This window comes from Mobula birostris, chromosome 2 (assembly GCF_030028105.1).
Source record: "Mobula birostris isolate sMobBir1 chromosome 2, sMobBir1.hap1, whole genome shotgun sequence".
Taxonomy (NCBI): Eukaryota; Metazoa; Chordata; class Chondrichthyes; order Myliobatiformes; family Myliobatidae; genus Mobula; species Mobula birostris.
Window position 1 is genome coordinate 22,995,232 of NC_092371.1, and position 26,610 is coordinate 23,021,841.

The 26,610-nt window shown below is 43.8% G+C and overlaps 1 protein-coding gene across 6 annotated transcripts in view; it reads right to left on the bottom strand.

Moving 5' to 3' along the window:
* Nucleotides 1-26,610, bottom strand: part of LOC140185146 (cas scaffolding protein family member 4-like) — a 120,505-nt gene that overhangs the window by 61,003 nt on the left and 32,892 nt on the right. The window contains exon 2 of one of the 6 annotated variants that reach the window (XM_072238543.1): nt 25,564-25,643. The exons of the other annotated variants lie outside the window; for them this stretch is intronic. Coding sequence (XP_072094644.1) covers nt 25,564-25,596 — 33 coding nt within the window. The 5' untranslated portion in view covers nt 25,597-25,643. The remainder of the gene's footprint in view (nt 1-25,563; nt 25,644-26,610) is intronic. 6 annotated transcript variants of the gene reach the window in all.

Here is a 26,610-nt window from a genome sequence, read left to right on the forward strand (position 1 = left end):
GAAACAATCGGAACATTCAGACAGGAATTGGACTCTCTCTATACTTCCCGCTGCCTCAGTAAATTAGCCAACATAATCAAAGACCTCACCCTCCCTGGATGTTCTCTCTCCTCCCCTCTCACTGCATATAAAAGATACAAAAGCATGAAAGCACATACCACCTGGCAAAAGGACAGCTATTATCAGACTCTCGAGTGGACCTCTTGCACGTTGACTTCACAAGCTAGCTTTTTATGCTCTTGCACTTTATTGTTTACCTGCACTGCACTTTCTCTGAGCTGTTACACTTTATTCTGCATTGCTATTGTTTTACATTGTTCTATCTCAATGCACTGTGTAATGATTTGATCTGTATGAAGTGTGCAAGACAAGCTCTTCACTGTATCTTCCCGCATGTGACAATAATGAACCAATACCAATATCAATCCCAATACTCCTGGTTTTCTGCATTGGGGAAAACTGTAGACACAAGAGGCTGCAGATGCTGGAATCTGGAGCAACAAGGAGCTGAATTCAGCGACATTTTTGACTCTGGAGTCACAAGAGTCACTGAAATACTTGTTCTGCCTCCCGGACTGACATCACTGTCACTCCCTCTCACTCCACAAAAGATAAAAATGTTAGAAGGAAAAGACAAGTACTTGGAGTGGGAAGGAGAGTGATCCTGGCATTATGGCTGCCTGTCACCTTTCCATGTTAAGAATATATGATTGCCATTGCAAAACTCATACCAGCCACCATTTACTGCCTTAGGCTCAGGTCTGGTGAAGGAACAGAACAGACAGAGGAAATTTTGACAAGCCACCTCTTCCCATCTGTTGAAGACCTCAGTTAGTGAGATTCAGGGACCTCAATCTGGTGGGTTCTTGGCACTGAATGTTCCCCAGATGTTGAACCATGGAAGTGCTGTATTTCAGCCAACATCTGGAATTCTATGCACATTTACCCATGAAGTTTACGCGTATGCATAAACTCCGAATTCGCAAAGCCTTTGGAACTCACCAAAGCTACTGAGGTAAGAAGAATATCACACAAGGGGATATAGCAGTGTTTTGGTGACTCAGCAACAGCAGTAAGATCTTAGCTGCAAGCAACGTGCCTAGTTCCCATTACGCAGTATGACGTTGAGGTACACAGGTTGGGCAAGACCCAAGGTTCATCCCTCGCCCACAAGGAGTTAGCTGCTCACTGCTGGGACAGTGTTCAAGAGCCAAAACTGTTTGCAGGACCAAGGAGAGGAAGGAAGCTAATAGTGTTTTTTTTGTTTGCAGTTAGTAACCCAGCTGGAAGTACAGCTTTGCAGATGTTGGCTGAGGATATGACGCTTCCAGGACAGAACAGCTGGAGAGTGTTCAGTGAACAGTTCAAATTACAGCCAGATTCATACAGCAGGCTTTCCAGGTCAGAATGTTGAGGAACCAGCAAGGGAAAAGGTTAGTTAGATCTGTTGGTGCAGGAAGAAATCTTGTTTATGTTGTAGTTGTATAAGTCATGGCTGACATCTATCCTATAACAGGCTGAGCAAAACTGTACACAGTACTTGGAGTACTATGTATAGTTTTGGTTACCCTGTTTTAAGAATCATATAGTTAAACTAGAAAGAGTGCAGAGAAGATTAAAGGCTGAAAATGAAAGTTGCCTCACGGGTGGATAGGGTAGTTAAGAAAGCTTATGGGGTGTTAGCTTTCATAAGTCAAGGGATAGAGTTTAAGAGTCACGATATAATGATGCAGCTCTATAAAACTCTGGTTAGGCCACACTTGGAGTACTGTGTCCAGTTCTGGTCGCCTCACTATAGGAAGGATGTGGAAGCATTGGAAAGGGTACAGAGGAGATTCACCAGGATGCTGCCTGGTTTAGAGAGTATGGATTATGATCAGCGATTAAGGGAACTAGGGCTTTACTCTTTGGAGAGAAGGAGGATGAGAGGAGACCTGATGGAAGTGTACAATAAGAGGAATAGATAGAGTGGATAGCCAGCACCTCTTCCCCAGGGCACCACTGCTCAATACAAGAGGACATGGCTTTAAGGTAAGGGGTGGGAAGTTCAAGGGGGATATTAGAGGAAGGTTTTTTACTCAGAGAGTGGTTGGTGTGTGGAATGCACTGCCCGAGTCAGTGGTGGAGGCAGATACACTAGTGAAGTTTAAGAGACTACTAGACAGGTACATGGAGGAATTTAAGGTGGGGGGTTATATGGGAGGCAGGGTTTGAGGGTCGGCACAACGTTGTGGGCCAAAGGGCCTGTACTATGCTGTATTATTCTATGTTTCTATGTTTGTGTGTCTGCATTGCTCTGCAATTCGGGCACGTCGCGCATGCACACACACCTGCCCGTGCAAGGCTTCATGGTCATGGTAGTCTTTATCGGGGTAAACAAGTTTAAAGCGAGTGTCTTTTTTTGTGAAAGCGAAATGTGTCCTCCATAATTTCGGAGGTCTGTAAAGCTTTATGGAAAGCATTGCAGCCAGAGTTCCTTCCCTGCCCTTCAGTCGCCCAATGGGAAGCTACTGTAGCGTAGGAGGAAATGCGATGCTACCGAGCGGACCAATCACAGTTGTTGTGGTTTGCATTGCCGCGACGCATACTTACATTTTGGGAGAGGTGCACCTCAGGCTTCGGCATAGGGATCCACGTAGGCTCTGCATAGGGTTCACGGCTACACTGTACCTACGGCGTCGATTTGACGCAGAAGTATAAATCAGCCTTTATGAGGACATTGCCAGGCCTGAGTTACAGGGAGAGGTTGGCCAGGCTATGTCTTTATTATTTGGAACTTAGGAGAATGAGGTGGACCTTATAGAAATGTCTAAAATTATGAGGGGCATAAATAACGTGGATGGTGACATCCAAAACCAGAAGGCGTACATCTATGGTGAGAAGGGACCAGAGGGGCAACATTTTCATCCAAAGGATTCAAAGTACAAAGTTCAAAGCAAATTTATTATCAAAGCACAAATATATCACCATGATATTCATTTTCTTGCAGGCATTCACAGTAGAACAAAGAAATACAATAGAATCAAAGAAAAACTTCACACAAAGATGAGCAAACAACTAATGTGCAAACTGAACAAATAAAAACAATAATAAACAAATGATACAGACGGATGGATGGATAAATAAATAAATTAAAACAATGACTAAATAAATAAAAACATTGAATAAATAAATATATAAATAATACTGAAAACATGAGTTGTAGAGTCCTTAAAGTGAGTCCATGGGTTCTGGAATCAGTTCAGTGTTGAATTGAAGTTATCCATGCTGATTCAGGAACCTGATCATTGAAGGGTTCTTAAACCTGGTGGTGTGGCTCCTGTACCTCCCTCCCAATGGCAAGGGCAAGGGCAAGAAAAGAACATGGCCTAGATGGAGGGAGTCCTTGTGGTAGCTCTCTTTGTAGATGCGCTCAATGGTGGGAAGGGATTTTCCTGACATGGTCTGGACTATATGCACCACATTTTGTAGGCTTCTCCATTCCTGGGCTTGGTGCTTTCATAGGCAGCCGTGATGCAACCAGGCAGAATGCTCTCCACTCTGCATCTATAGAAGTTCTATACTTTGGGTGGTGAGCAGATGGAACGAAATGCCAGAAGAAGTGGTGGAGGAAGGTATGAGAAGATCATTTAAGAAGCACTTGGTTAGGTACACAGATGGAAGGAGCCTGGAGGATATGGGCCAGATACAGGAAGTTAGGACTAACTAGTTGGACAATATGGTCAGCATGGACTAGTTGGGCCAAACAGCCTGAATCCACTTCATATTGCTATATTATTCTGTGATAAAAAGTCCTTTACAAAAAAATCTAGTGTCTTCAACTTAATGAAGGGTTATTACAAAGCAATGAAATAGAAGTGCTTTGGTGTGGGCTGGGCATAATGCTAAAAAAAAAGGGTAACAGATGAGCAGTGAGAGATACTGACTTTGTAATACTCGCAGAAATTTATCCCATGCAGAAAAAGCAACCCTATGGTTGTTGAAGGTCAAGGAAAATATTAATGGAGCATTGAGAGTGACAGAAAACGATAGGCATAAAGGCCTCCCTGAAAATGGTTACACAAATAGACAGAGTGGTAAAGACGGTATATGACATGCTTGCCTTCATTGGTTAAGGTATTGAGTAAAAAAGTAAGGAAGTCAGATTGCAGTTATATAAAACTTTGCTTAGGCTACCCTCGGAGCATTGGGTGCAGTTCTGATCATGCCATTACAAGAAGGATACAGAGGATTTGGAAATGGTATAGAAAATGTTCGCTGGGATTAAAGAGTACAAGCTACAAGGAGCAGTTGGATTCTGCATGACCTGCTGAGTTCCTCCAGCATTTTACGTGTGTTGCTTGGACAAACTTGGGCTGTTTTCTCTGGGGCATCAGAGGCTGAAGGGAAACTGATATAAGTTTATAAAATTATGAGAGGCATTGATTGGATAGACAATCAGAATCTTTCTGCCAACATAAAAATTGTCAAGTACTAGAGGACATGCATTTAAGGTGAGGGGGAAAAGTTTAAAGGAGATGTGAGGGGCAAGTTTGTTTAACACAGGGAGTATGGTAGGTGTCTGGGATGGACTGCCAGTGGAAGTGGTGGCGGCAGGTACGATAGCAGTATTGAGGAGGCTGTTAGATAGACCAATGAGTATCTGGGGGATGGAGGGAAATGAATTTTTGTGCAGTTTTGGTCTCCAAATTTGAGGAAGGACATTCTTGCTATTGAGGGAGTGCAGCGTAGGTTCACAAGGTTAATTCCCAGGACGGTGGGACTGTCATATGTCAAAAGATTGGAGCGACTGGGCTTGTATACTCTGGAATTTAGAAGGCTGAGAGGGGATCTTATTGAAATATATAAGATTATTAAGGGATTAGACATGCTGGAGGCAGGAAGCATGTTCCCGCTGGTGGGTGAGTCCAGAACCAGAGGCCACAGTTTAAGAATAAGGGGTAGGCCATTTAGAACGGAGTTGAGGAAAAACTTTTTCACCCAGAGAGTGATGGATATGTGGAATGCTCTGCCCCAGAAGGCTGTGGAGGCCAAGTCTCTGGATGCTTTCAAGAAAGAGATGGATAGAGCTCTTAAAGATAGCGGAATCAAAGGTTATAGGGATAAGGCAGGAACTGGATACTGATTGTGGATGATCAGCCATGATCACAGTGAATGGTGGTGCTGGCTCGAAGGGCCGAATAGCCTACTCCTGCACCTATTGTCTATTGTCTATAATTACATACAGACAAAAGAGATCTTACTTAATTTGGCATCATGTTCAGCACACACATTGTGGGTCAAAGGACTAATTCTAAGTTCTATAAAATTAGATTATGAGTTAATTAGCAAGTAATTTCAAAACAAGCAGCAAGAACTGTGGATATATAAAAAAGAAGATAGCCAAGGTCAGTTTGTGAACGACAGAGCGTGAGAATTAACAATGGGAGGCAACTGAATGATAATTTAAACAGTATTTTGCAGCAAAATTCACAGCAGAGGACAGTGCAAATATCCCAAAGATACCAGATGGGTGAGGTTTCAAATGGAAGGAAAGAACTTGCGTAATCCTTATCACAGGGCACAAAATATTGGAAAAACTAATGGCATTAAAGGCAGGTAAATCACCAGGATTACGGTCTGCACCCATCTGTATTTTACAAAGTGTCCACAGAGATTGTAGATCCATTGGCTAGAGTTTTTAAAAACTTACGGAGGCTCAGGAGTGTAGGAGCCACATATCTATTTTCTGTCCATTGGAGTTATGCACCTATTTCCCATCTATATTGTATTTTGTGGCCTGTTTATTATGGTAATCTGTCACGTGAGTTGGATCAGGGTAGAAGCCTGATTAGTGTCTTATAATGGCTCAGCTTTATCTCCTTGCTTTTATATTCCTGGATCCTTAACTGTGGAATCGATATGGGTAGAGCTGCGTAACACTAAGGGGCAGAAAACGCTGGTGGGAGTTGTGTACAGGCCACCTAACAGTAGTAGTGAGGTCGGAGATGGTATTAAACAGGAAATTAGAAATGTGTGCAATAAAGGAACAGCAGTTATAATGGGTGACTTCAATCTACATGTAGATTGGGTGAACCAAATTGGTAAAGGTGCTGAGGAAGAGGATTTCTTGGAATGTATGCGGGATGGTTTTTTGAACCAACATGTCGAGGAACCGACTAGAGAGCAGGCTATTCTGGACTGGGTTTTGAGCAATGAGGAAGGGTTAATTAGCAATCTTGTCGTGAGAGGCCCCTTGGGTAACAGTGACCATAATATGGTGGAATTCTTCATTAAGATGGAGAGTGACATAGTTAATTCAGAAACAAAGGTTCTGAACTTAAAGAGGGGTAACTTTGAAGGTATGAGACGTGAATTAGCTAAGATAGACTGGCAATTGACACTTAAAGGATTGACGGTGGATATGCAATGGCAAGCATTTAAAGGTTGCATGGATGAACTGCAACAAATGTTCATCCCAGTTTGGCAAAAGAATAAATCAAGGAAGGTAGTGCACCCGTGGCTGACAAGAGAAATTAGGGATAGTATCAATTCCAAAGAAGCAGCATACAAATTAGCCAGAGAAAGTGGCTCACCTGAGGACTGGGAGAAATTCAGAGTTCAGCAGAGGAGGACAAAGGGCTTAATTAGGAAGGGGAAAAAAGATTATGAGAGAAAACTGGCAGGCAACATAAAAACGGACTGTAAAAGCTTTTATAGATATGTAAAAAGGAAAAGACTGGTAAAGACAAATGTAGGTCCCCTGCCGGCAGAAACAGGTGAATTGATTATGGGGAGCAAGGACATGGCAGACCAATTGAATAATTACTTTGGTTCTGTCTTCACTAAGGAGGACATAAATAATCTTCCAGAAATAGTAGGGGACAGAGGGTCCAGTGAGATGGAGGAACTGAGCGAAATACATGTTAGTAGGGAAGTGGTGTTAGGTAAATTGAAGGGATTGAAGGCAGATAAATCCCCAGGGCCAGATGGTCTGCATCCCAGGGTGCTTAAGGAAGTAGCCCAAGAAATAGTGGATGCATTAGTGATAATTTTTCAAAACTCGTTAGATTCTGGACTAGTTCCTGAGGATTGGAGGGTGGCTAATGTAACTCCACTTTTTAAAAAAGGAGAGAGAAACCGGGAAATTATAGACCGGTTAGCCTAACGTCGGTGGTGGGGAAACGCATTGAGATAATACAAGGTAATGTCTTGACATAGTGCAGAATAAAATGCCGTGACTTTAGGACTGGAGATGAGGAGAAATTTTACACTAAGAGGGAGGTGGATCTTTGGAATTTTCTACTGTGGTGGCTTTGAGTTCATTCGAAGCAGAGATCGATGGATTTCTGGACAAAAGGGAGATGGGCAAATGACACTGGGGTCAAAGGTCATCCATGGTGTAACGAACAATAATGCCAACTTTTTGGGCTGAATTGTGTTTCTTCATCTCTATTTCTAAAGCCACTGCCTCCTTGCCAGGATCCAAGTCAATGAATATTGGTTCAAGCTATGTCCAAACAAAGGGTAGGCAGGGCATTCAGCCACATCACAACCTACACCAGCCCTGCTCTCTTTCCAAATCACAATGTGATGTGCCACAGAAGTCAGCGTATACAGACAGAAACCTCTCTGTACAGGTACATCAAGACCAAGGGTAGCATTCAACCACATTCCAGCCACTACCACAGAGGTTAGTTGCCTTGACTACATGGTAGCTCAGAATTGGATAAATATCTTCTTTCATTTAAAAATATTTCCTACCAAATGTCAACATGAAGCTCTAAAGTCTGGTATTCTTAAGGCAGGTTAACTCTGTACAGATCATTGTGCAGGGTGATTGTGAACATGTGGACAGGTTATAGCACTAGGCTGATGCAGATTAGGGGTAGAAACTAAAATCTATTTGGCTGTTGTAAGGATTAAGAGGGGAACGTTAGTCTAGCTGTGGGTTGGAGGGAATGGAAGAGAATTGCCGGAGACAGAGGAAACCCAGCAGGGCAAGCAGTATCTGTCATGGGAATGGAAATGTTGACATTTCAAGTTGAGACCCTGCACCTGGACTGAGAGTAGTGAGGAGCAATGGCTGGACTATGTTTTGTTCACATACCTCAGCTGTCATTGGCCCTAAGGAACAGATACTACCCAAGGGTCAGGGAGGGGTGTGGAGATACAGGACAGCAATAATTAGTGTTTCACTTTGCTAGGAAAAGCCCCTGTTCCTGTTTGTGGCATGTCTGCATTGACCCTCACCAATTTTTAATCAATGCAACATAGAAAGCATCCTATCTGGATATATACACAAATACCAGGGTTTCGGCCCAAAACATCGACTGTACTCTTTTCCTAGATGCTGCCTTGCCTTCTGAGTTCCTCCAGCATTTTGTGTGAGTTGCTCGGATTTCCAGCATCTGCAGGTTTTCTCTTGTGTCTACCTGGATATATCACAGCTTGATACGGAGACTCCTCTGTTCATGAGCTCAAGAAACCACAAGAGTTGTAAGATGCAGCTCAGCACATCACAGAAACCAGGACATCTATGGACTCAGCTACCCTTTCCATTGACTCTGTAAAGCAACCAAAATGATCAAAGACATTCTCTACCCTGCCCCACCGGCAGAAGATACAAACGCCTGAAAGCACTCACCACCAGATTCAAGGCCAAAAAAAGGACTCTTTGACCTCACAATCAATGTACCTTGCCATGGCCTTGCACTTTATTGTCTGCCTGCACTTCCTCTGTGAATGTGATGCTGTGTTCTGCATTTTTTTTCCTCTTGCACTAACACAGCGTACTGTTGTTGTGAAATGATCTGTAGGGATACTATGCAAAACTATTTTTTTCCACTGTACCTTGGTAAATGTGACAATAATAAACCAATTACTTATTTTATTTACCATGTGTTGTAGTACTTGGCCTGAGAGCACTTTCAATAATTATAGGTACGAAAATGAACACAATTTTTTTTTTGAAAAACCAGCTTAGTTTTTACTTGATTCTGTACAATTACCTCTAAAATGAAAGGTCTCTCAGACTGTGTTCCAGGGCCCTGTGCCCACCTTAGGAAATGTGCTAAGCTCCCCCCTCCCCTCTGACATTAGGTTCCTTGCAGAGTCCACTGGTAGCATCAGGAGTACATTCAGGATTACCACACTCAAGCGGCTACCCCTGACTTGCCAGCACTTGGAATACTAACTCAGTACCCCTCTCAACAGATGCTGCCTGACCTGCTGAGTATTTCCAGCATCTTTTCTATTTTTATTTCGGACTTCTGCTATCTTGTTCTTTGAAATCTTCAATTTTTCAAACACACTGGCATAGGACAAGAGACATGTGGAGGGCAGACTGTGAAATTGAAGACAATTTCCTTCCTTAAAACATCTTAATGATTCAACTATCAATGTTCACAGTATGGTCAGCTTTTTACTTCTAGATTTTTGAAAATAAGTGACACTTTTAAATTGCAGTAGTGGGCAGGAATGGCTATTTCCTCATTATTAAGTCACTGTCTCCATAATACTACCAGCCACCTGCAGCTGATGATTAAAGCTAACTTCCCATAGCAACAGGCCAAATTGTTGCTATGGGAAGTTCAGTTAGACCATCAGTGCTTTTGGTGGAGCCTTCAGAAATTGAGAGTTAATTTTCCAAACCCCACTGCAAGAAGTCACGAGGACACTTTATCTTCACCTTTTTCCACAGTAGATTCTATAGACATGTCCACTCCCTCAGCATGTACAGTATATATCCAGTAGAGGTCCCCATATATCCTCCTCCCCACTCCCAATCCCACCTGCAATTGTACCATCAACAAACTTGAATATGTGATAAATCTGTTCATACACCTCTAGATGGGGTTGGGAGTGCAGAGGAGAATGTAAAACGGCCCAAGCTTTGATTTTTGCAGTATCGTGACTGCCCTCACGTGTAGGCTTTCAGTGGCTTGGGTACATTTAATCTCTCTAACTGTTTTCTGTCCAATACAAATTCTCAACCCGTGTCACATCATTGCTCCCACCTTTATATGTCCGTACTTATTTGCCAGACTCTGCTGTGGGACTGTATGAAAAGTCAAATATATAATAGCCATTGGTTCCTCCTTAGTTACTTCCTCAAGGAGCTCCGGCAGATTAGTCAAATATGATTCTTCTTTTCACACATTGTTTGCTGACTTCGTTGAACCAAAGGCATATCAAATTTTCCTTTAAATATACTCAATGACTTGGCCTCTACAGCTGACCATGGCAATGAATTCCACTGATTCACTACCCTCTGACTAAAGAAATTTCTTCTCATCTCCGTTCTATATGGATGTCCCTCTGCTCTGAGGCTGTGCCCTCCGATCCTGGACTCTCACACTATATGAAACGTCCTCTCCTCATCCATTCTATCTAGGACTTTCAATATTCCATAGGTTTCATTGAGAACTGCCCCCCCCTCCCACACTATTCTACTAAACTCCAGTGAGTACGGGCACAGAGCCATCAAACCCTCCTCTTACATTAACCCAAAATCATTCCCATGAACCACCTCAGGGCTCTCTCCAATGCCAGCACATCTTTTAAGGAGCCCGAAAGTACAATACTCCAAGTGTGGTCTGATCAATGCTTATAAAAGCTCAGCATTAAATCCTTGCTCTTACATTCTAGCCCTCTTCAAGTGAATGATAAAATGGCATTTGCCTTCCTTTCCTTAGATCTTACAGTTTTTCTTAGATGGTGCCATAGTAACGTAGCGGTTAGCCCAACATTGTTACAGCTCAGGGCGTCAGAGTTCAGAGTTTAGTCCTAGTGTCCTCTGTAAGGAATCTCTGTAGATCCTCCCTGTGGAATGCATGACTTCTCTCCAGGTGTTCTGGTTCTCCCTCACAGCCCAAAGATGTACCAGATAAGTTAATTGGTCATTGTAAGTTGTCCTGTGATTAGGTTAGGGTTAAACTGAGGTTGTCATGGGTTGTCAAAGGGCCAGAAGGGCCCATTCCGTTCTGTATCTCTAAATAAAAATAAAAAATATAAACTGCTCAAAATACTCCTAGTACGGTCCAACCCATGCCTCACAGAACCTTAGCATTACTTGCTCTTAAGTTCCAGTTCTCTCAAAATTAATGCCAAATTAATGCTAACATTGCATTTGCTTTCCTTAACACCGACTCAACCTGCAAGATAATCCTGCACAAGGATTCCCAAGTCCCTTTCAACCTAGGATTTTTGAATTTTCTCCCTGTTTAGAAAGTAGTCTACGCCCTTATCCCTTCTAGCAAAGTGCATGACCATATATGTCTCTAAATGATATTCCATCTGCCACTTCTTTGCCCATTCTCCTAATCTGTCCAAGTCTTTCTGCAGACCCCCTGCTTCCTCAGCACTACATATCCCACCATCTATCTTTGTACTTTCTGCAAACTTGACCACAAAACCATCAACCAGCATCAGTTATATGTCACCCAAATCGTTGACATATAATGTGAAAAAGCCATCCTAATACCATCTCCTGCAGAACACCAGTGGTGGTGTTCTGCAGTCCTTTAACAAGATGACACTGGATGGTTTAATGATCCAACTGCTATCCGCTGGAATGACAACAATCTTGCTCGGCCAGTTCCTGCCACCAATTTGACCGGAGCTGCCCAGAAGTGAGCCTTGCAAATACCCGTCCACTCGAATCACTTCTTGCATCCGGATGACAAGTATAAAAGAAACCACTCAGTATTTTTATACACGACATTCACCCATCACTCCCACTACAATTCTGCATCACCTGCGCTATTCAGGCCATCAAAAATAAACCCGTCCAAATTTTGTCATGCTTCATAGGAACAAGAAGTACTACAAGAAGGGAACAGGAACTAGTAAGAATTGCATCAAGTCAACCATTTCCTCAGAACTATAAATATTCAGGCTGGAGAATTTCTACACCTTTCAAAATGTCTTTACTAACAGATATTTGTTGGATGGTGCCATGAGCTACCAGTCTGAAAGTCCTAGAATTGACTTCAGGCCTAAGATAAACTGGTTAATGCAAGCTATTCCATTTTGTATTATGTCAACAAATTGTAAGTTACCTATACAAGGGATAGGGGAATTTACAAGCTGCTGCTTATTCAGAATTAGTGATGCATTCCCACTGGTAGGAGTACCATCTATTACATAGCCAGGTGGTCCTCCATCTTGTCATGCCCCGGGCTGGGTGATAAAGGTGCTGAAAATAAACCACAACCCTCAGTCACATCCTCAAAGAGCTCCAGCAGGTTACTGAAACATGATTCTTCCTTCCATGCATTCTTTGCTGACTTTGCATAATCCAATTATTCTTTTCAACATGTCTCTTAGTACTTCCTTCATTACAGATTCCAGCATTTTTCCCACCACTGACAAGTCACATGATCTAGCAAACTGGTACTCTAAGTAGTAGGGTCACCTTTACTACCTTCCAAAACTGAAGACCAATGCCAAATGAGAACAATTAACATTGAGGAATCCAATAAATAGCCACAGCCAGATTTAGGAATTTCCACTTAGCAGATAAATGGCCTTTTGTTGTTCAGTCGTTTAGTCAAGTCCAACTCTTCGTGACCTCATGGACCATAGGATCCATAGGGTTTTCATGGCAAGATACGGAAGTCGATTGCCAAGCCTTTCTTCTGCACAGGTACTACTGCTGCCCAGTTTGGGACCTGGCTGGGTTTGAACTCGGGACCTTCTGCCTTGAAGTCCAGTGCTGATGCCACTACACCACCAGCCAACCCTAAACGGCCTTAGGCAAGGGCAATTTACCTGCTGACTGGAAAGTCCTTGATTCAGGGACCCAAAAGGTTAACTCCCTTTTTGCCTTCACAGATGCTGCTTGACCGCAGAGTTCATCTAACAGCTTGTAATTTTGGCCTTGTCATGTTACACAAGACGATAAAAAGTACCAGCATCTTGAATCCAGCAGCATGTGCTTGTAGGTTGGGAGGGGATTAGTCGAGGTGTCCATGTTCCCATGTCCTCATGAGCCTTTGGTAAATTGGTTTATTGTTCAAGGCTTCTTTGTCCTTCTAGGTGGTGAATCCACAGACTTTCTGCCAAAGAAAAATTTGTTTGGAGCCCTAGCATTTGTAAGCTGGCTTAGCTGACCTATAGTTATTAAAATATCAAATTGCGGATTTATAGATTCAGGAAAGAACAAACGCCACTTTAGGACAGCGAGCACAACCTGGTGTGGAGGCTCCAATGCCCAGGATCACAAGAGGCAGCAGGAAGTTGTAGACACGTCCAGCTCCATCACAGGCACAGACCTCCATTCCACTAGGGACATCTTCAAGAGGACAGCATTCCATCACTTGCAACCCTGACCATCTGGAACATGCCCTCTTCTCATTACTAGCATCAGGAGGAGGTATAGGGGCCTGAAAACCCACACTTGGTGGTTGGGAAACAACTTCTTCCCCTCCACCATCAGATTTCTGGAACGTCCCTGAACACTACCTTGTTCTTCCTTTTTTGGCACTGTACTGCTGCTGAAAAACAATAAATTCCATTTTTTCTAAGTTATTGATAATAAATCTGATTCAGTTTTCCATAAGTTGGAAAAACACAAAAATCACTCAGTACGGTAACCATTCCTTTACTGTGTTGTAATATGTTAGAGTGATTTCTGGGTTTAGGACATATGCATTTAGCAATTGACTGTGAAAATGTATTGTGCATTTAATTTGGAGTGCAGCTCTGAACAATGAGTTCCGAATAGCCCTGAATCCCAGTCTAGACAATGCTGATTAAAATTCATTTTGATGTCTGGTCTGTGGCGTGGATGTGAATCAGGTGGTGTGAAGGTTGTATGCAGTCTCAAAGAAAGTATTGCCCATACATTGTAAATATGGAGTTGTCCTTTGATGTTTGGTACATAAAATATCAAGGCTGATGTTGGCCCAGCGAGACCTTTCCACCAAGAGCATCTCCATATGATGCCTGCTGTACCTTGTTTTGTTGAATAAAGAAGCTGCTTTGTATCTAGCAGTAATTTTCTCCAGTGACTTCAAATAAATTGCACGAAAAGCACATAAGACTGAGAACAAAGGACAATTACTAAAAGTCAAGCTGAAGAGGAAAGTAATTCTGTTGGTTCTTAGGAATGAACGTATTACATACACTGAACTTCTAGAATTTAATAATATTGCAGAAACTCATTCGTATGTAGGGGTATCTGCAAGTAGCTGATCATAACCTGGCAATGACTTGTATCAATAAAGACACACGGTCTGGTCAAAATGACATAGCCAAGCAGTTCTGATCATTCAGTATTGTCTGTTTCCACAATGCCTGCATTATTTGAGGCCAGTAAATCTTTGCTCTTGTCAGATCTATCTAGGTAATTTGATATTGCCCTTATTTATTTTTATTACAAATATTTATCAAACTTGGATGGCCCTTAAAGCATTGAAGTCATGCTTGAAGTCATATTTTGAAGTTAAGAAAGGTAGGTGAAGCAATTTGAAAGAATAATTTTGAAGAATATGAAGAGTTAAAGAAAAGATAAGTAAACACAAAAATGTAAAAATAGCCCTTGGAAGGGAGAGTCACTTGGATGTGGACTGGACTGGAGGGCTTTAGTTATGGGAGAGGATCGACAGACCAGGCTTCTTTTACAGACTGGTACTTCCCTCAATCACAGGACTCTGCAGAGAGTGGTGCACACAGCACAACACATCTGTAGATGTGAACTTCCCACTATTTAGGACATTTACAGAAACAGGTGCATAAAAAGGGCCTGAAAGATTATTGGGGATCCAAGTCACCCCAACTATTCCAGCTGCTACCATCTGGGAAACGGTACCGCAGCATAAAAGCAGAACCAACCAGCTCCGGGACAGCTTCTTCCACCAGGCCATCAGACTGATGAATTCATGCTGATACAACTGCATTTCTATGCTATGTTGACTGTCCTGTTGTACATACTATTCATTAAAAATTACTACAAATTGCACATTTACGGAGACGTAACATAAGGATTTTTACTCCTCGTGTACGTGAATGATGTAAGAAATAAAGACAACTCAATTCAATTCAATTTTTCCCTAGAGCAAAGAAGGCTGTGGGGAGATCTGATGAAGGTAAATAAAATTATCAGAGACTTAGATAAGGAGTTTTTAGGGAGATTTGAGGGAAAACATTTTTTGTTTATACAGAGAGTTGTTTACATCTAGAACTCACTGCCAGAGGTTAATAGAGGAATCAGAAAAATCACTAAAGGGCATTTAGATAGACAAATGAATAGAAATGTTTTGACCTAATGCGGGCAAATTGGAGTAATGTAGTCAGGCAAATGGATCAGTATGGGTGTGACAGGCTGAATGGCCTCTTTCTGTGCTGAACAACTATGTGAGTCTATAAGGGATCTGTAATAAGACCCACTATCAGATCTAAACTTTTTACACCAATATACATTGGAATGTAATCCAAAATATTTTTTGCCAAAGGAAATAACTATTTTCTGTCTCCTCCTTCAGAGGGACCTCAGACATCAGAACAAAAGCCTATCAGCTTCAGACTGCTTCCTTTGTCAAAAGTGGCCCCTCTCCTTGTGTTTTGTTTCAGCCAGGAAATGGATGGTTCTAGAGGAGAGAAATCAGGGGTTTAATATGTTAGGGGTAGGGAAGGGGGGGAGTGAGGGAGTTGGGCCGCAGGCCTCGGCTGGTTGAAAGAGGGATCGGGGGATGGTGTGAGGATCTCAGCGGAGCTGGAGTAGGACCCTGCACCACTCACTCTGACTAAAGGAACCTGACACCACCATCCAGCAGGAGGTTCCGGAGCCTGAAGGCCCACACCTCAAGATTCAACATCAGCCTCTTCCCCACCTCTTGAACTGACCTGAAAAACCCTAACATTCCCTCAGACTAGGTTTCTTTTTCTCTCTCTCAATCTGCACTAATGTTTACTGTGTTTATTTTGTCATGAATGTTGTGCATAATTAATGATCATTTAAGTTCATGTTAACTAATGTTTCCCATGTTTGTAATATACTCTGCTGCTGCTGCTCCATGCATTACTGTGCAGAAGTCTTTGGCACATATATATAGCTAGGGTACCAAAGACTTTAGCACGGTACTATATTTGTCAACATGGAGTAGAGAATGAGTTTGTACATCTGGCGTGAGCAAAGGACGTTGGGAGTGACAAAGGAGGAGCACAGTGGGAGGGGTGTGGGACAGGTGGCAGAGAAGGAATGCCAGGGGCAGGGTTGGCACAGGTGCAGACAAACCCAGCCCTGAGACACCAGGCAAGGTCATCTAATTCCAAGTGATCTTAACAGAATGTCACTCTCCCCTCTCTCTTTCCCTTCATCCAACCATGATTCACCTCTCCCTGCCCCCTTCCCACTCTCAGTCCACAACAGTGACCCATATCAGAAATCAGGCTTATCATCACTCAAAGATGTCATGAAATTTGTTTTTTTTGTGGCAACAGTACAGAGCAATACATAAAATTATTACAGTACTGTGCAAAAGTCTTAGACTTCCGCACAGTACTGCAAAGCTAATTTTCATGATATCTATATCCTGGATATGACAATAAACTTGCACTTAATTTGCATTAAATCAACAAAAGAAGATTGAGAGAGAGAATTTCTTTCCTGCATGACTAATGTCCATCCAACAGACACACAATGTCCTAACACGGACACAGAGCGCAGTTGGAACAATTCTCCAAGAGACATACCCCACCACATATGTACAGTAAATCCCAGGTATGCCATGGAAACCAATTTGTCATGGAGTCAAAAAGCACAGACCATCAAACCCCCAACTACACTAATCTCATCTTTTCTGTCAGATCTCCATCAATTCTCCTAACCCTAATTCCCTGACACCCACCCTCATCAGAGACAACTTACACTGGAAAGCAGGAAACCCACACGACCACAGCGAGAGCTTGCGAACTCCACACAGAGAGCCACTGAGGTCAAAATTGAACCCAGCTTACTGGAGCTGTAAGGCGGCTGCCACTGGCCCCTGTAGCACTGTGCAGCTGTCTTGGGAGTGTCCGTGTGCTGCCCCTTCCCTTCCTGAGGCAACGTGGCCCAAGTTCTCCCGTAAGAACGGCGTTATACAGGGAATAACAGTATAAAATGTGACATGGGGGGGTGAGGGCAACAGACTTTCGATGGTTTAACACTCATAAGTCAGCATAATGTGCCAAATGATGAAGAAAAACTTCACCCAACAGTCTTTAGAGTGGAAAGGAGGAGTGAAGCAGGATAAAGGAATTTCCCTAAAATTAATCACGGCAAGACAATTGTTTGGGTACTTCCAGACTAAAGCACAAAGGAACAGGAAGGTGCAATATTCCACTGTGAGAGAGGTTGCTTTCAACCTCTTTTACAACAGAATGAAAAAAGCCAATGTAAAAACTTGCAAATCAAACAAGATCTTGAGACAACAATATGTTTACACTCATAGAGTTACATAGCATGGAAAGGGGTCTGTCAGCCCAACTCATCCATGCCAACTGGCATGCCTATCTACTATAATCTATTTCCCTATGTTTGGTCCACGTCCCTCCACACCTTTCCTATCCATACACCTGTCAAAATGTCTTTTAAAGATTGTAACTGTACACTTCTTTACCACTTCCTCTGGCAGCTCGTTCCACACACCCACAAACCCTGTGTGTCTCCATCACGGATGTAATCTGCCTTTGCACTTTGTTTGTCTCCTCAGAAACTGGACGACAGCAATCACACGGCCCGAGTGAGAGCTTTGAGGCAGCCTGGGACATCCTGCATCTTGATGCATTGCAGATAATGAATCACTGAGTCATAGAGTGTCACAGCACAGGCACAGGCCCTTCAGCCCATCTCATCCAGTATTGCCCAATGAGCTAGTCATTTGGCCCTTGGCATTCTAAACCTCTCTTATTGATGACAAATCGGGTACCGCAGGGATTATTGATGGGATCTCAACTGTCTCCAGCCTATACGTGACAGTATAGCTCAGCTGAACTTGACTCCCAAATCTGAGAGTTCCCTGATGAGCACAACACACCAGGGTGCAATAAAATCCCTTGTTAGAACGTACAAAATGCATTGCTTGGCATTAACATATAGCCCTGTCAGAAGCAGCCTCGCCACATGGCTCTGCAGTAGCACTTAGTACAGCCCAGCGTGACTCTAGTCACTGCTGAATTAGCAGAGGAGTGTTTGGGCCAAACACATAATTTCCAGCAAATAGAAGGGGAAGAAATCCAGTTCTTCCACAACCGCTGTGGGAAATACAAATGGATGAGGCACAATAGGATTGCATTTGATTTCTGAGTCAAATTTTCTACCTTGTCAGACTCCAGTGGAATCAGCAGGAGATATCCATGGCAAAGGGCATGCATTTTTGTTCCAAGACTCTGCTTAATTTACAAGCTTTTGTTTGGTTTCTTTTAAGAACATAATATATAGGAGCAGAATTAGGCCAATCAACCCATCAAGTCCGCTCTGACGTTCAATCTCTCACGGTGGTGTCTGAAAAGAGGATGCTGTCTAAGTTGCATCCCATCTTGGACAATGTCTCCCTTCCACTACATAATGTACTGGGTGGGCACAGGAGTACATTCAGCCAGAGACTCATTCCTCTGAGATGCAACACAGAGCGTCATAGGAAGTCATTCCTGCCTGTGGCCATCAAACTTTACAACTCCTCCCTTGGAGGGTCAGACACCCTGAGCCAATAGGCTGGTCCTGGACTTATTTCATAATTTACTGGCATAATTTACATATTACTATTTATGGTTCTATTACTATTTATTACTTATGGTGCAACTGTAACGAAAACCAATTTCCCCCGGGATCAATAAAGTATTACTATGACTATGACTACGACAATCACAGTTGGTTATCTTTCAACCCCATTCTCCTACCTTCTCCCTGTAACTTTAATCTCCTTATCAATCAAGAACCTATCACCTTCTTCCTTAAATGCGCCCAGTTTACAGCCCTCTGTGGCAAAAAAATCCACAATTTTACCACCTCTGGCTGAAGAAATTCCTTCTCATCTCACTTTTAAATAGATGTCCATTTATTCTGAGGGTGTGCCCTTGGATCCTAGACTCTCTGACTAATGGGAGCATCCTCTCCACGTCCACTTTATCCAGGCCTTTCAGTATTTGGTAGGTTTCGATGAGATTCTCCTTCATCCTTCTAAATTCAAATGAGTACAGGCTCAGAGACATCAAACACACCTCAAAGATTAAGCCTTTCATTCTCAGGATCATTCTCGTGAACCTTAAGGGCCAACATATCTTTCCTTAGAGATGGGACCTAAAAATTGCTCACAACATTCGTATGTAGTCTGGCTGATACTTTATAATGCCTTTTCTCCCCCCACAATAAAATGGTCACTTTGGTCTGGCATCACGAGGCTGTGGAATTCTATCCCAGGATGGATTAAACAATAGAAGGGAAGGAGAAAACAGATCGAATTGAAAATTGAGGCGTTTCTATAACCCTGGCTAAGCAGCTTTGGATGGTTCATCCCTTTGAGCTGATGTTGTGTTTCAAGGGAGGTGTCAGAGCCACACTTATAGAATGGGTTAACAGATAAGGAACAGAAAGGACTTGGACAATAATCATATTCTACTTAGACATTATGTGATCAAGGATGACTTACTTCCACTCAGGTTCTGCAAGTTCGGAGGAGGGTGCGGAGGAATGTGATAAGACCGTAAGATATAGGAGCAGAAGTAGGCCATTCGGCCCACTGAGTCTGCTCCACCATTCATCATGGCTGATCCAACTCTTCCAGTCATCCCAACTCCCCTGCCTTCTCCCCATACCCTTTGATGCCCTGGCTAATCAAGAACCTAGATGGAGCCCTGATAGAGAGGAAAGGAGAATTACATTAGTTCATTAATCCTGCCGGAAGATTTTACAAAATTGCTTTAGCCACTCCAGTGCTATAGATAAAATAGATTCTTGACCTCCACATCTATCTCAACATGGCCTTATAACTTTTTGTCTGCCTGCACTGTACTTTCACAATGCTCTGCATTGTTGTTGTTTTCCTTTCTTTGTACTACCTTAATACACTCTTCTGGTGAAATGATCTGTCTGAATGGAATGCAAAACACAAGTTTTCTACTGTACCTCAGTACATCTGACAATAATAAACCAATTTACCAATTTCAATTACCAATATCTCAGAAGTGTACAGGGAGGCAAGGATTGATACTGTCCCGTGAACCATAAACTTGCTGCTGAGTTCGAGACAAGCTTTTCACCAAATATTTAAAGGGAGTAATGAGTTTGCTCATCGCGTTCCGCATCGCCTGGATCTGGCCTCTGTGTTATGGGAAGTGATCTGCAATTGTTCATTTTCATTAGGGCCACTCAACTCCACATCTTCGAACATGGATGGGAGGGGGTGGGGTGGGAATGACTGCCCTTGACATCAGAGCAGATTTACCTATCTTTGGCATCAAGGAGAAAACACTCCTGTGACTGGAGCCATACCTCCAAAAAGGAAAATGGCTGTAGCTTGCTGAGGACCAGTCATCCCAGCAAGTTTTGTTTTGTTTTTTTTTTTGTGGCAGCAGTACTGTGCAATACATAAAATTATTACAGTACTGTGCAAAAATTAGGCTCCCTAGCGATATAAGTGGTACCTCAGACTTTCGCACAGTACTGCAAAGCTTATTTTCATGATATTTATATCTTGGATATGACAATAAACTTGATTTGCATTTAATCAACAAAAGGAGATTGACAGAGAGGATTTCTTTTCTGCATGACTAACGTCCATCCAACACACACAATGTTCTAACACAGACACAGAGTGCATTTGGAACAATTCTCCAAAAAACACACCCACCACATATTATTAAGTTCCATTCATAATTTGACAGGAAAAGACAGACCCAAACCTGCAGATAGCAAGGCCAGTATAGCATTCCAGTATGAACTGAGTAATGGACATCAACATTTGCATCACAGGACTGCAAGGTAATGGCTATCTTCAACAGGAGAGAGACTTGCCTCCTACCCATGTCATTTCCATCACCATCTTCCTCCACTATCAACATTCTAGGGGGTCACCATTGACCAAAAACTCAGGAGCAGGTCTCCTGTAGTCCTAACCCTCCAAAGGCCTTCCCACCGTACACTACACACAAGTCAACAGGAACACTCCACTTGCTTGGTTATGTGTAGTGCTGACAACTCTCAAGATGGCGGCACGACGCAGCTCGCAGCGGCCACTCCGGTGGTGATGTCTGTTATTTGTCAAGTAGGGTGCCGTGCACAATCCTGATTTGATGGAGATGGACTTGAGAGCACGGTGAAGCTTCTGAAATGCCTGCTTCGCTGCTGCTGCTACTGTGTGATCCAGAATCTCCGGAGGAGAAGGCCCCAAGTCCTTGGCTTTGCTTGTTGCTCGGCGGCTGAGGCGGGGTCGAAGCGCTCAGCAGAGGATGGTGCTCGGAGAGGCTGTGTCGGAGGGGCTGGTCGGAGGCTCGAAATTTTCCAACGAACTCAGAGTCGACTGCGGTCAGGTGCTTCCAGTGGTGCTGCATTGGCAAGTTGGCAGCGCCTGGAGGTTCATGGCAGGGAGAGTTCCTCCCTTCTGCCGCCCGCGTGAGATGATGAGTCTATCGGGACTTTGAAACTTTTTTTTTACCGTGCCCATGGTCTTCTCTTTATCAAATTATGGTATTGCTTTGCACTGTTGTAACTATATGTTATAATTATGTGGTTTTGTCAGTTTTAGTCTTGGTTTGTCCTGTTTTCTTGTGATATCATTCTGGAGGAACGTTGTATCATTTTTTAATGCGTGTATTTCTAAATGACAATAAACAAGGACTGAGTGTCCTCATAATCTAATCTAATCTAACTCAACACCATCCAGGAAAAGCAGCCTGCGAGACTGACACCGCATCTACCACCCTAACCATTCATTTCTTCCACCACCGGCACACAGCAACTGCACTTACAAAATGTGCTGCAGTAACACAGATCTGTGAACCCTACCCCAAGGAAAATCTAGGGCAGAGGGTGCATGGGGACACGACCACCTGCAAGATCCCCTCCAACACACAGTATATTAGCCTGGAGACATAGAGGCGTTCCTTCATCATCACTGGGTTCAGATCCCGGGACTGTCTCCCCTGCTGCACTGTGGAAGCCGCTTCACCAGAAATACCTCAGTAATTCAAGGGAAACAGCCGACCACTACCTCCTCAAGGACAGCTTGAGATGGCCAATAAACAACAACACCAACGTACTGAAAGTTGAGTAAAGAATGTGGCAGGATCTCCTTGGTGTTAATTATTGTGGTAAGATGTTCCTGGCAGGCCTTTGCCTTGTCAGCACGTAGTGTGAGGCCCATTCCCACACACACTTCACTGAGCATTAACTACTGGCTTGGAGCTTGGCCTCCAAGTGTGTCAGCATGGCCCGCACCTTGACAGCAGAGCTTGGGCTGCCCTTTGTTCTGTGTGGACTATTTCCCATTCATCCCGTGAAGAAACTCGTTTCCAGCAGCCACTCCACTCTTCAACACAATCACACTGGTCTTCATCGCAGTTCTTTTTTCTTTGCCTGCAAAGCTCCAATTGATCCACAAAGAGAGTGTATTCAGAATGAATCCCAGTTTTTTCTGCGTGTGAAGAAGTACATCCACTCTAATTTAACATAGAACATAGAACTGTACAGCACAGCACGGGACCTTTGGCCATTGGATGTCGTACTGATCTATATAAATCTACTCCGCGATCAATCTAACCCTTCCCTCCTACACAGCCCATAGCCCTCCATTTTTCTTTCATCCAAGTGTCTATCTAAGAGACTCATAAATGTCCCTATTGTATCAGCCTCTACACCACTCCCAGCAGTACAATTCAGGCACCCACCACTCTGTGTAAAGAAACCTACCACTCGCATCTTCCCTAAACCTTCCTCCACTCACCTTAAATGGATATCCCCTGGTATCGGCCGTTGCAGCCCTGGGAAAGAGCTGTACACTCTGTCTGTGCTTCTATCTAATCATCTCTCATTCCCCCTTCACTTCAAAGAGAAAAGTCCTTATTTGTCCAACCTTTCCTCATCAAGAGTGTTTTCTAATCCAGGCAGTGTCATGGTAAATCTCCCCTGCGCTCTTTCTAACACTAACTTGAAGATTATATCCATTTATATTCCCTGTCAGAGGAATAGTAAGTGACCCCAGACTAGTCATACCCCTGAAGTTGGCAGCCATGTGTTAATAACCACGGCTCACCAGCTGCTGGGCCTCTGACATAGGTCACACATGCCTAGTTCTAAGGGGTCCAGGCTCACTGACTTGTCAGGTACGGCTGTGACTGGATTCCAGCTCGTGCTGGGGTCACTTTGTCAGGGGTTTGACTGAACAGCTGATACAACTGCGAGCAGCAGGCTGTGTGGTGGGGCTGTGGGGATTACGGGCCTGCCATCTGAACCTGCTCAGCTGCCTGGTGTCCATGCTGATGACAATGGTGCACTTGTGCTGGCTGCATTTTTCCCTCAGCCGTCACTAGGCCTTTCACCACCACTCTCCCACTCCACAGCGGTATCTTTCCCCAGCACTGTGACAGTGTTTTGGCCTACAACTTCCTTCTCCAGGAAGACAGTGACAAGTTGAGATAAGCGTTTTGTACTGTTCCATCTGTCAGAGCAGACAGTATCTACAACAAACACTTCCGCACGAGTAGGCATCTTAGCAGGGAAAAGATCAATTCTTCCTCGGGCACTTGAACTTAATAGCTGGATTCACCAGAGGAAACCTGTCCAAAGTAACCCCCTTACTCCTTCACTGTTATATCAAACACTTTACATCAATATTGCGTCCCAACAAATTAACATAAAAAGCCAGACATGGGCCGGCTGGTTGCGCAACGACATCGGTGCTGGACCCGGGAGCAGAGGTTCCTGGGTTCGAAACCAGTGGGGTCCGCTCCCGAGTACGCTTTCCATCCATGCCGGGTTGAGTGTCGAGATCACAACTTGATCTCATAAAATGAAGGGAAAAAAATACTGGGAAAATGTCTGTGTGAGGAGTGGCATGCCACACAGTCTCTCTCTCGCTCCGCGCCTTGTAAAAAGCCATGAAAAAGACAAAATCACGGACACACAGGCGCACACGCACAGACTCGCACGCACGCAGGCACACGGCAAAAAAAATTTTTTTTAAATAATAAGCCAGACATGAGCCTTCATTATAAAATGGATACGTTTTACTCCCATCATTCTAACACAGACATCCCCACTGCCAAGTGCCATTCTTCACAGGCAGCCCCTCAGGATCGAGGGTGACCTGACTCTGCGGCTGTGGCCTGCAACGGCACTTGTCTCAGCGCTGAACACGGTTCCGCTCTGCAGCCGTCGAGCTCCTGGACCGGCAGCAGCACTCAACTGGTTCTGTGGCTGTGGCCTGCAGACATCGGGCTCCTGGACCAGCTGCAACGCTGAACTAGCTATGTGGCCATGGAATTACTTTCGAGAACTGTGCAGTTCATCTTCTGCGGATTGTTTATTTTTTTTATTGTTTGCATGATGTGTCCCTTCTTTCACACACTGAATGTCTGGCTGTCTTCGTTGTGTGGGGTTTCTCGTGAATTCTACTGTGATTATTTGTTTTGTGGCTGCCTACAAGAAGATGAATCTCAGGGCTGTGTATGGTGTACATACTTTGATAAGTATACTTTGAACTTGTTTCCGCTCCAATTCTGTGCGACCCGAGGGGGCAAACAAGAACAACGTGGGGACTGCAGACGTCCCCCCGGATGGTGCAGGAGGTGGCGGGCAGGGCAGGTTGGCCATTTGTCAGGACGTGTGCTCCTCCCAGCCCTGCCACCGGCCATCGGTGTGCTCGTGGTACTTGCTGGACGTTGGCTGAGAGAACACAATGTTCCTTCCAGTGGACTTGCCCAATAGGATGTTGTGAGGCAGAAAGTAGGAGCAGGGAACGCCCTTTCCACCCTTTGGGCCTATTCCAACACTTAACATGATCATGGCTGACCCTGTTGAGACCAAAAACCGTGAAAGCACGTACCACCAGGCTCAAAGACAGCTCCTATTAAACCGACCTTTTTGTATGATAAGATGGACTCTTGACCTCATAATCTACCTCATTATGGCCTTGCACCTTATTGTCTGCCTACACTCCAGCTTCTCTTTAGCTGTTGCACTTTATTCTGCATTATCATCGCTTTTCCCTGGTACTATCTCAATGTGCTGGTACAATGAAACGATCTGCATGGATGTCGTGCAAAATTACGTTTTTCACTGTAGCACGGTATGTGTGACAATAATAAACCAATTTTACAATTTACCACCCTGTTCCCACTTTCTCCTCATGTGCCTTGGCCCCTGGAACTCAGAGGAATATACCTGCCTCTTCCTTGAGATATTTAGAATCAGAATCGGGTTTAATATCACTGGCATATGTCATAAAATATGTTGACTTGCATTAGCGGAACATAACAATGTGCATTGTTAATGGCTTAACACGCATCGCTGACTGTGTCAGAGAACTCCACAGGTTTACTGGGTAAAAACGTTTCTTCTCATATCGATTCTGAATGGCTCTCCCTGCACTCTGTGACATTCACCTCTCGCTCTGGTGTGTCCTGCCAGTGGAACATCCTCCTTATAATCAGTCAGTCCAGCCCTCTTAGAGTTCTTGAAGTTTCTATAAGTTCAAAGTACATTTAATATCAACATACGTGTACTATATACAACTTCCAAGATTCGTCTCCTTCCAGAGAGCCACAGAACAAAGAGACCCAATCGAACCCATGAAGAAAATGCCCAATGTGTAGAAAAAAGCGAATTGTGCAAACAACAAAAGCAAGCAAACTGAAGATCACGAAAGTGAGGGCACAGCCACGAAGCCAATCCAGTAACCTATTAGTTGCAGGCCGGAGTTCAGCACGGAGGTGAGTAAACCTCGAAAAGCAGCAAGCTGAATCAGCTTGTCTCTCGCCTCTGACCCCCACACCCTGACCTTTAGAATCTAGCCAGCACTTAAATCGTCCAGACCTCGGACCTGGGCAATGCTGCTTTGCTATGCTCTTGGCCTGGGCCCTGCCGCCTCGATTCGGCCTGTACCCAACCTTTCCAATTTGGCCTAGCGCTTAAATTGATCAAACCTCAGGTCTTTTCTCTCATTGTTACAGACTCAAGTGGACCTAGACCAAACTGACCAACTTGTCTTCACAACTCCATCCATCCTAGGGATCATTTGAGTGAACTTTCATTGTACTCCCAGCCAAACACATCCTTCCACAGATTAGACCAAAACTGCACACAAAATGAAAGGCAGGTTTTCACCAAGGACAAGACATTCTTCATGTTGTGCTCAAATTCTCTTGTAATGAAGACCAACTTAACTTTTACCTACCATGTATTTGCCCACTCACCCAAGAGACATTAGGTGGTATCTCCACAGACCTGGAGTACTTGCCCCAAGGTTCAGAAGCATTTAGCAGGGAAGTGATCAGTGCTGCTTAATACACTGTAAGCCTTATGCTGTGTTTAAGATCCTAATCTTTAAACACTCGTTCCCTCATATGGCCTCTGGTGTACCAGAGGAGATGTGGAATTTCATCATCCATGTCTGCCTTTGCTGAGGTGGCTCCCATTATATGGGAACTAGT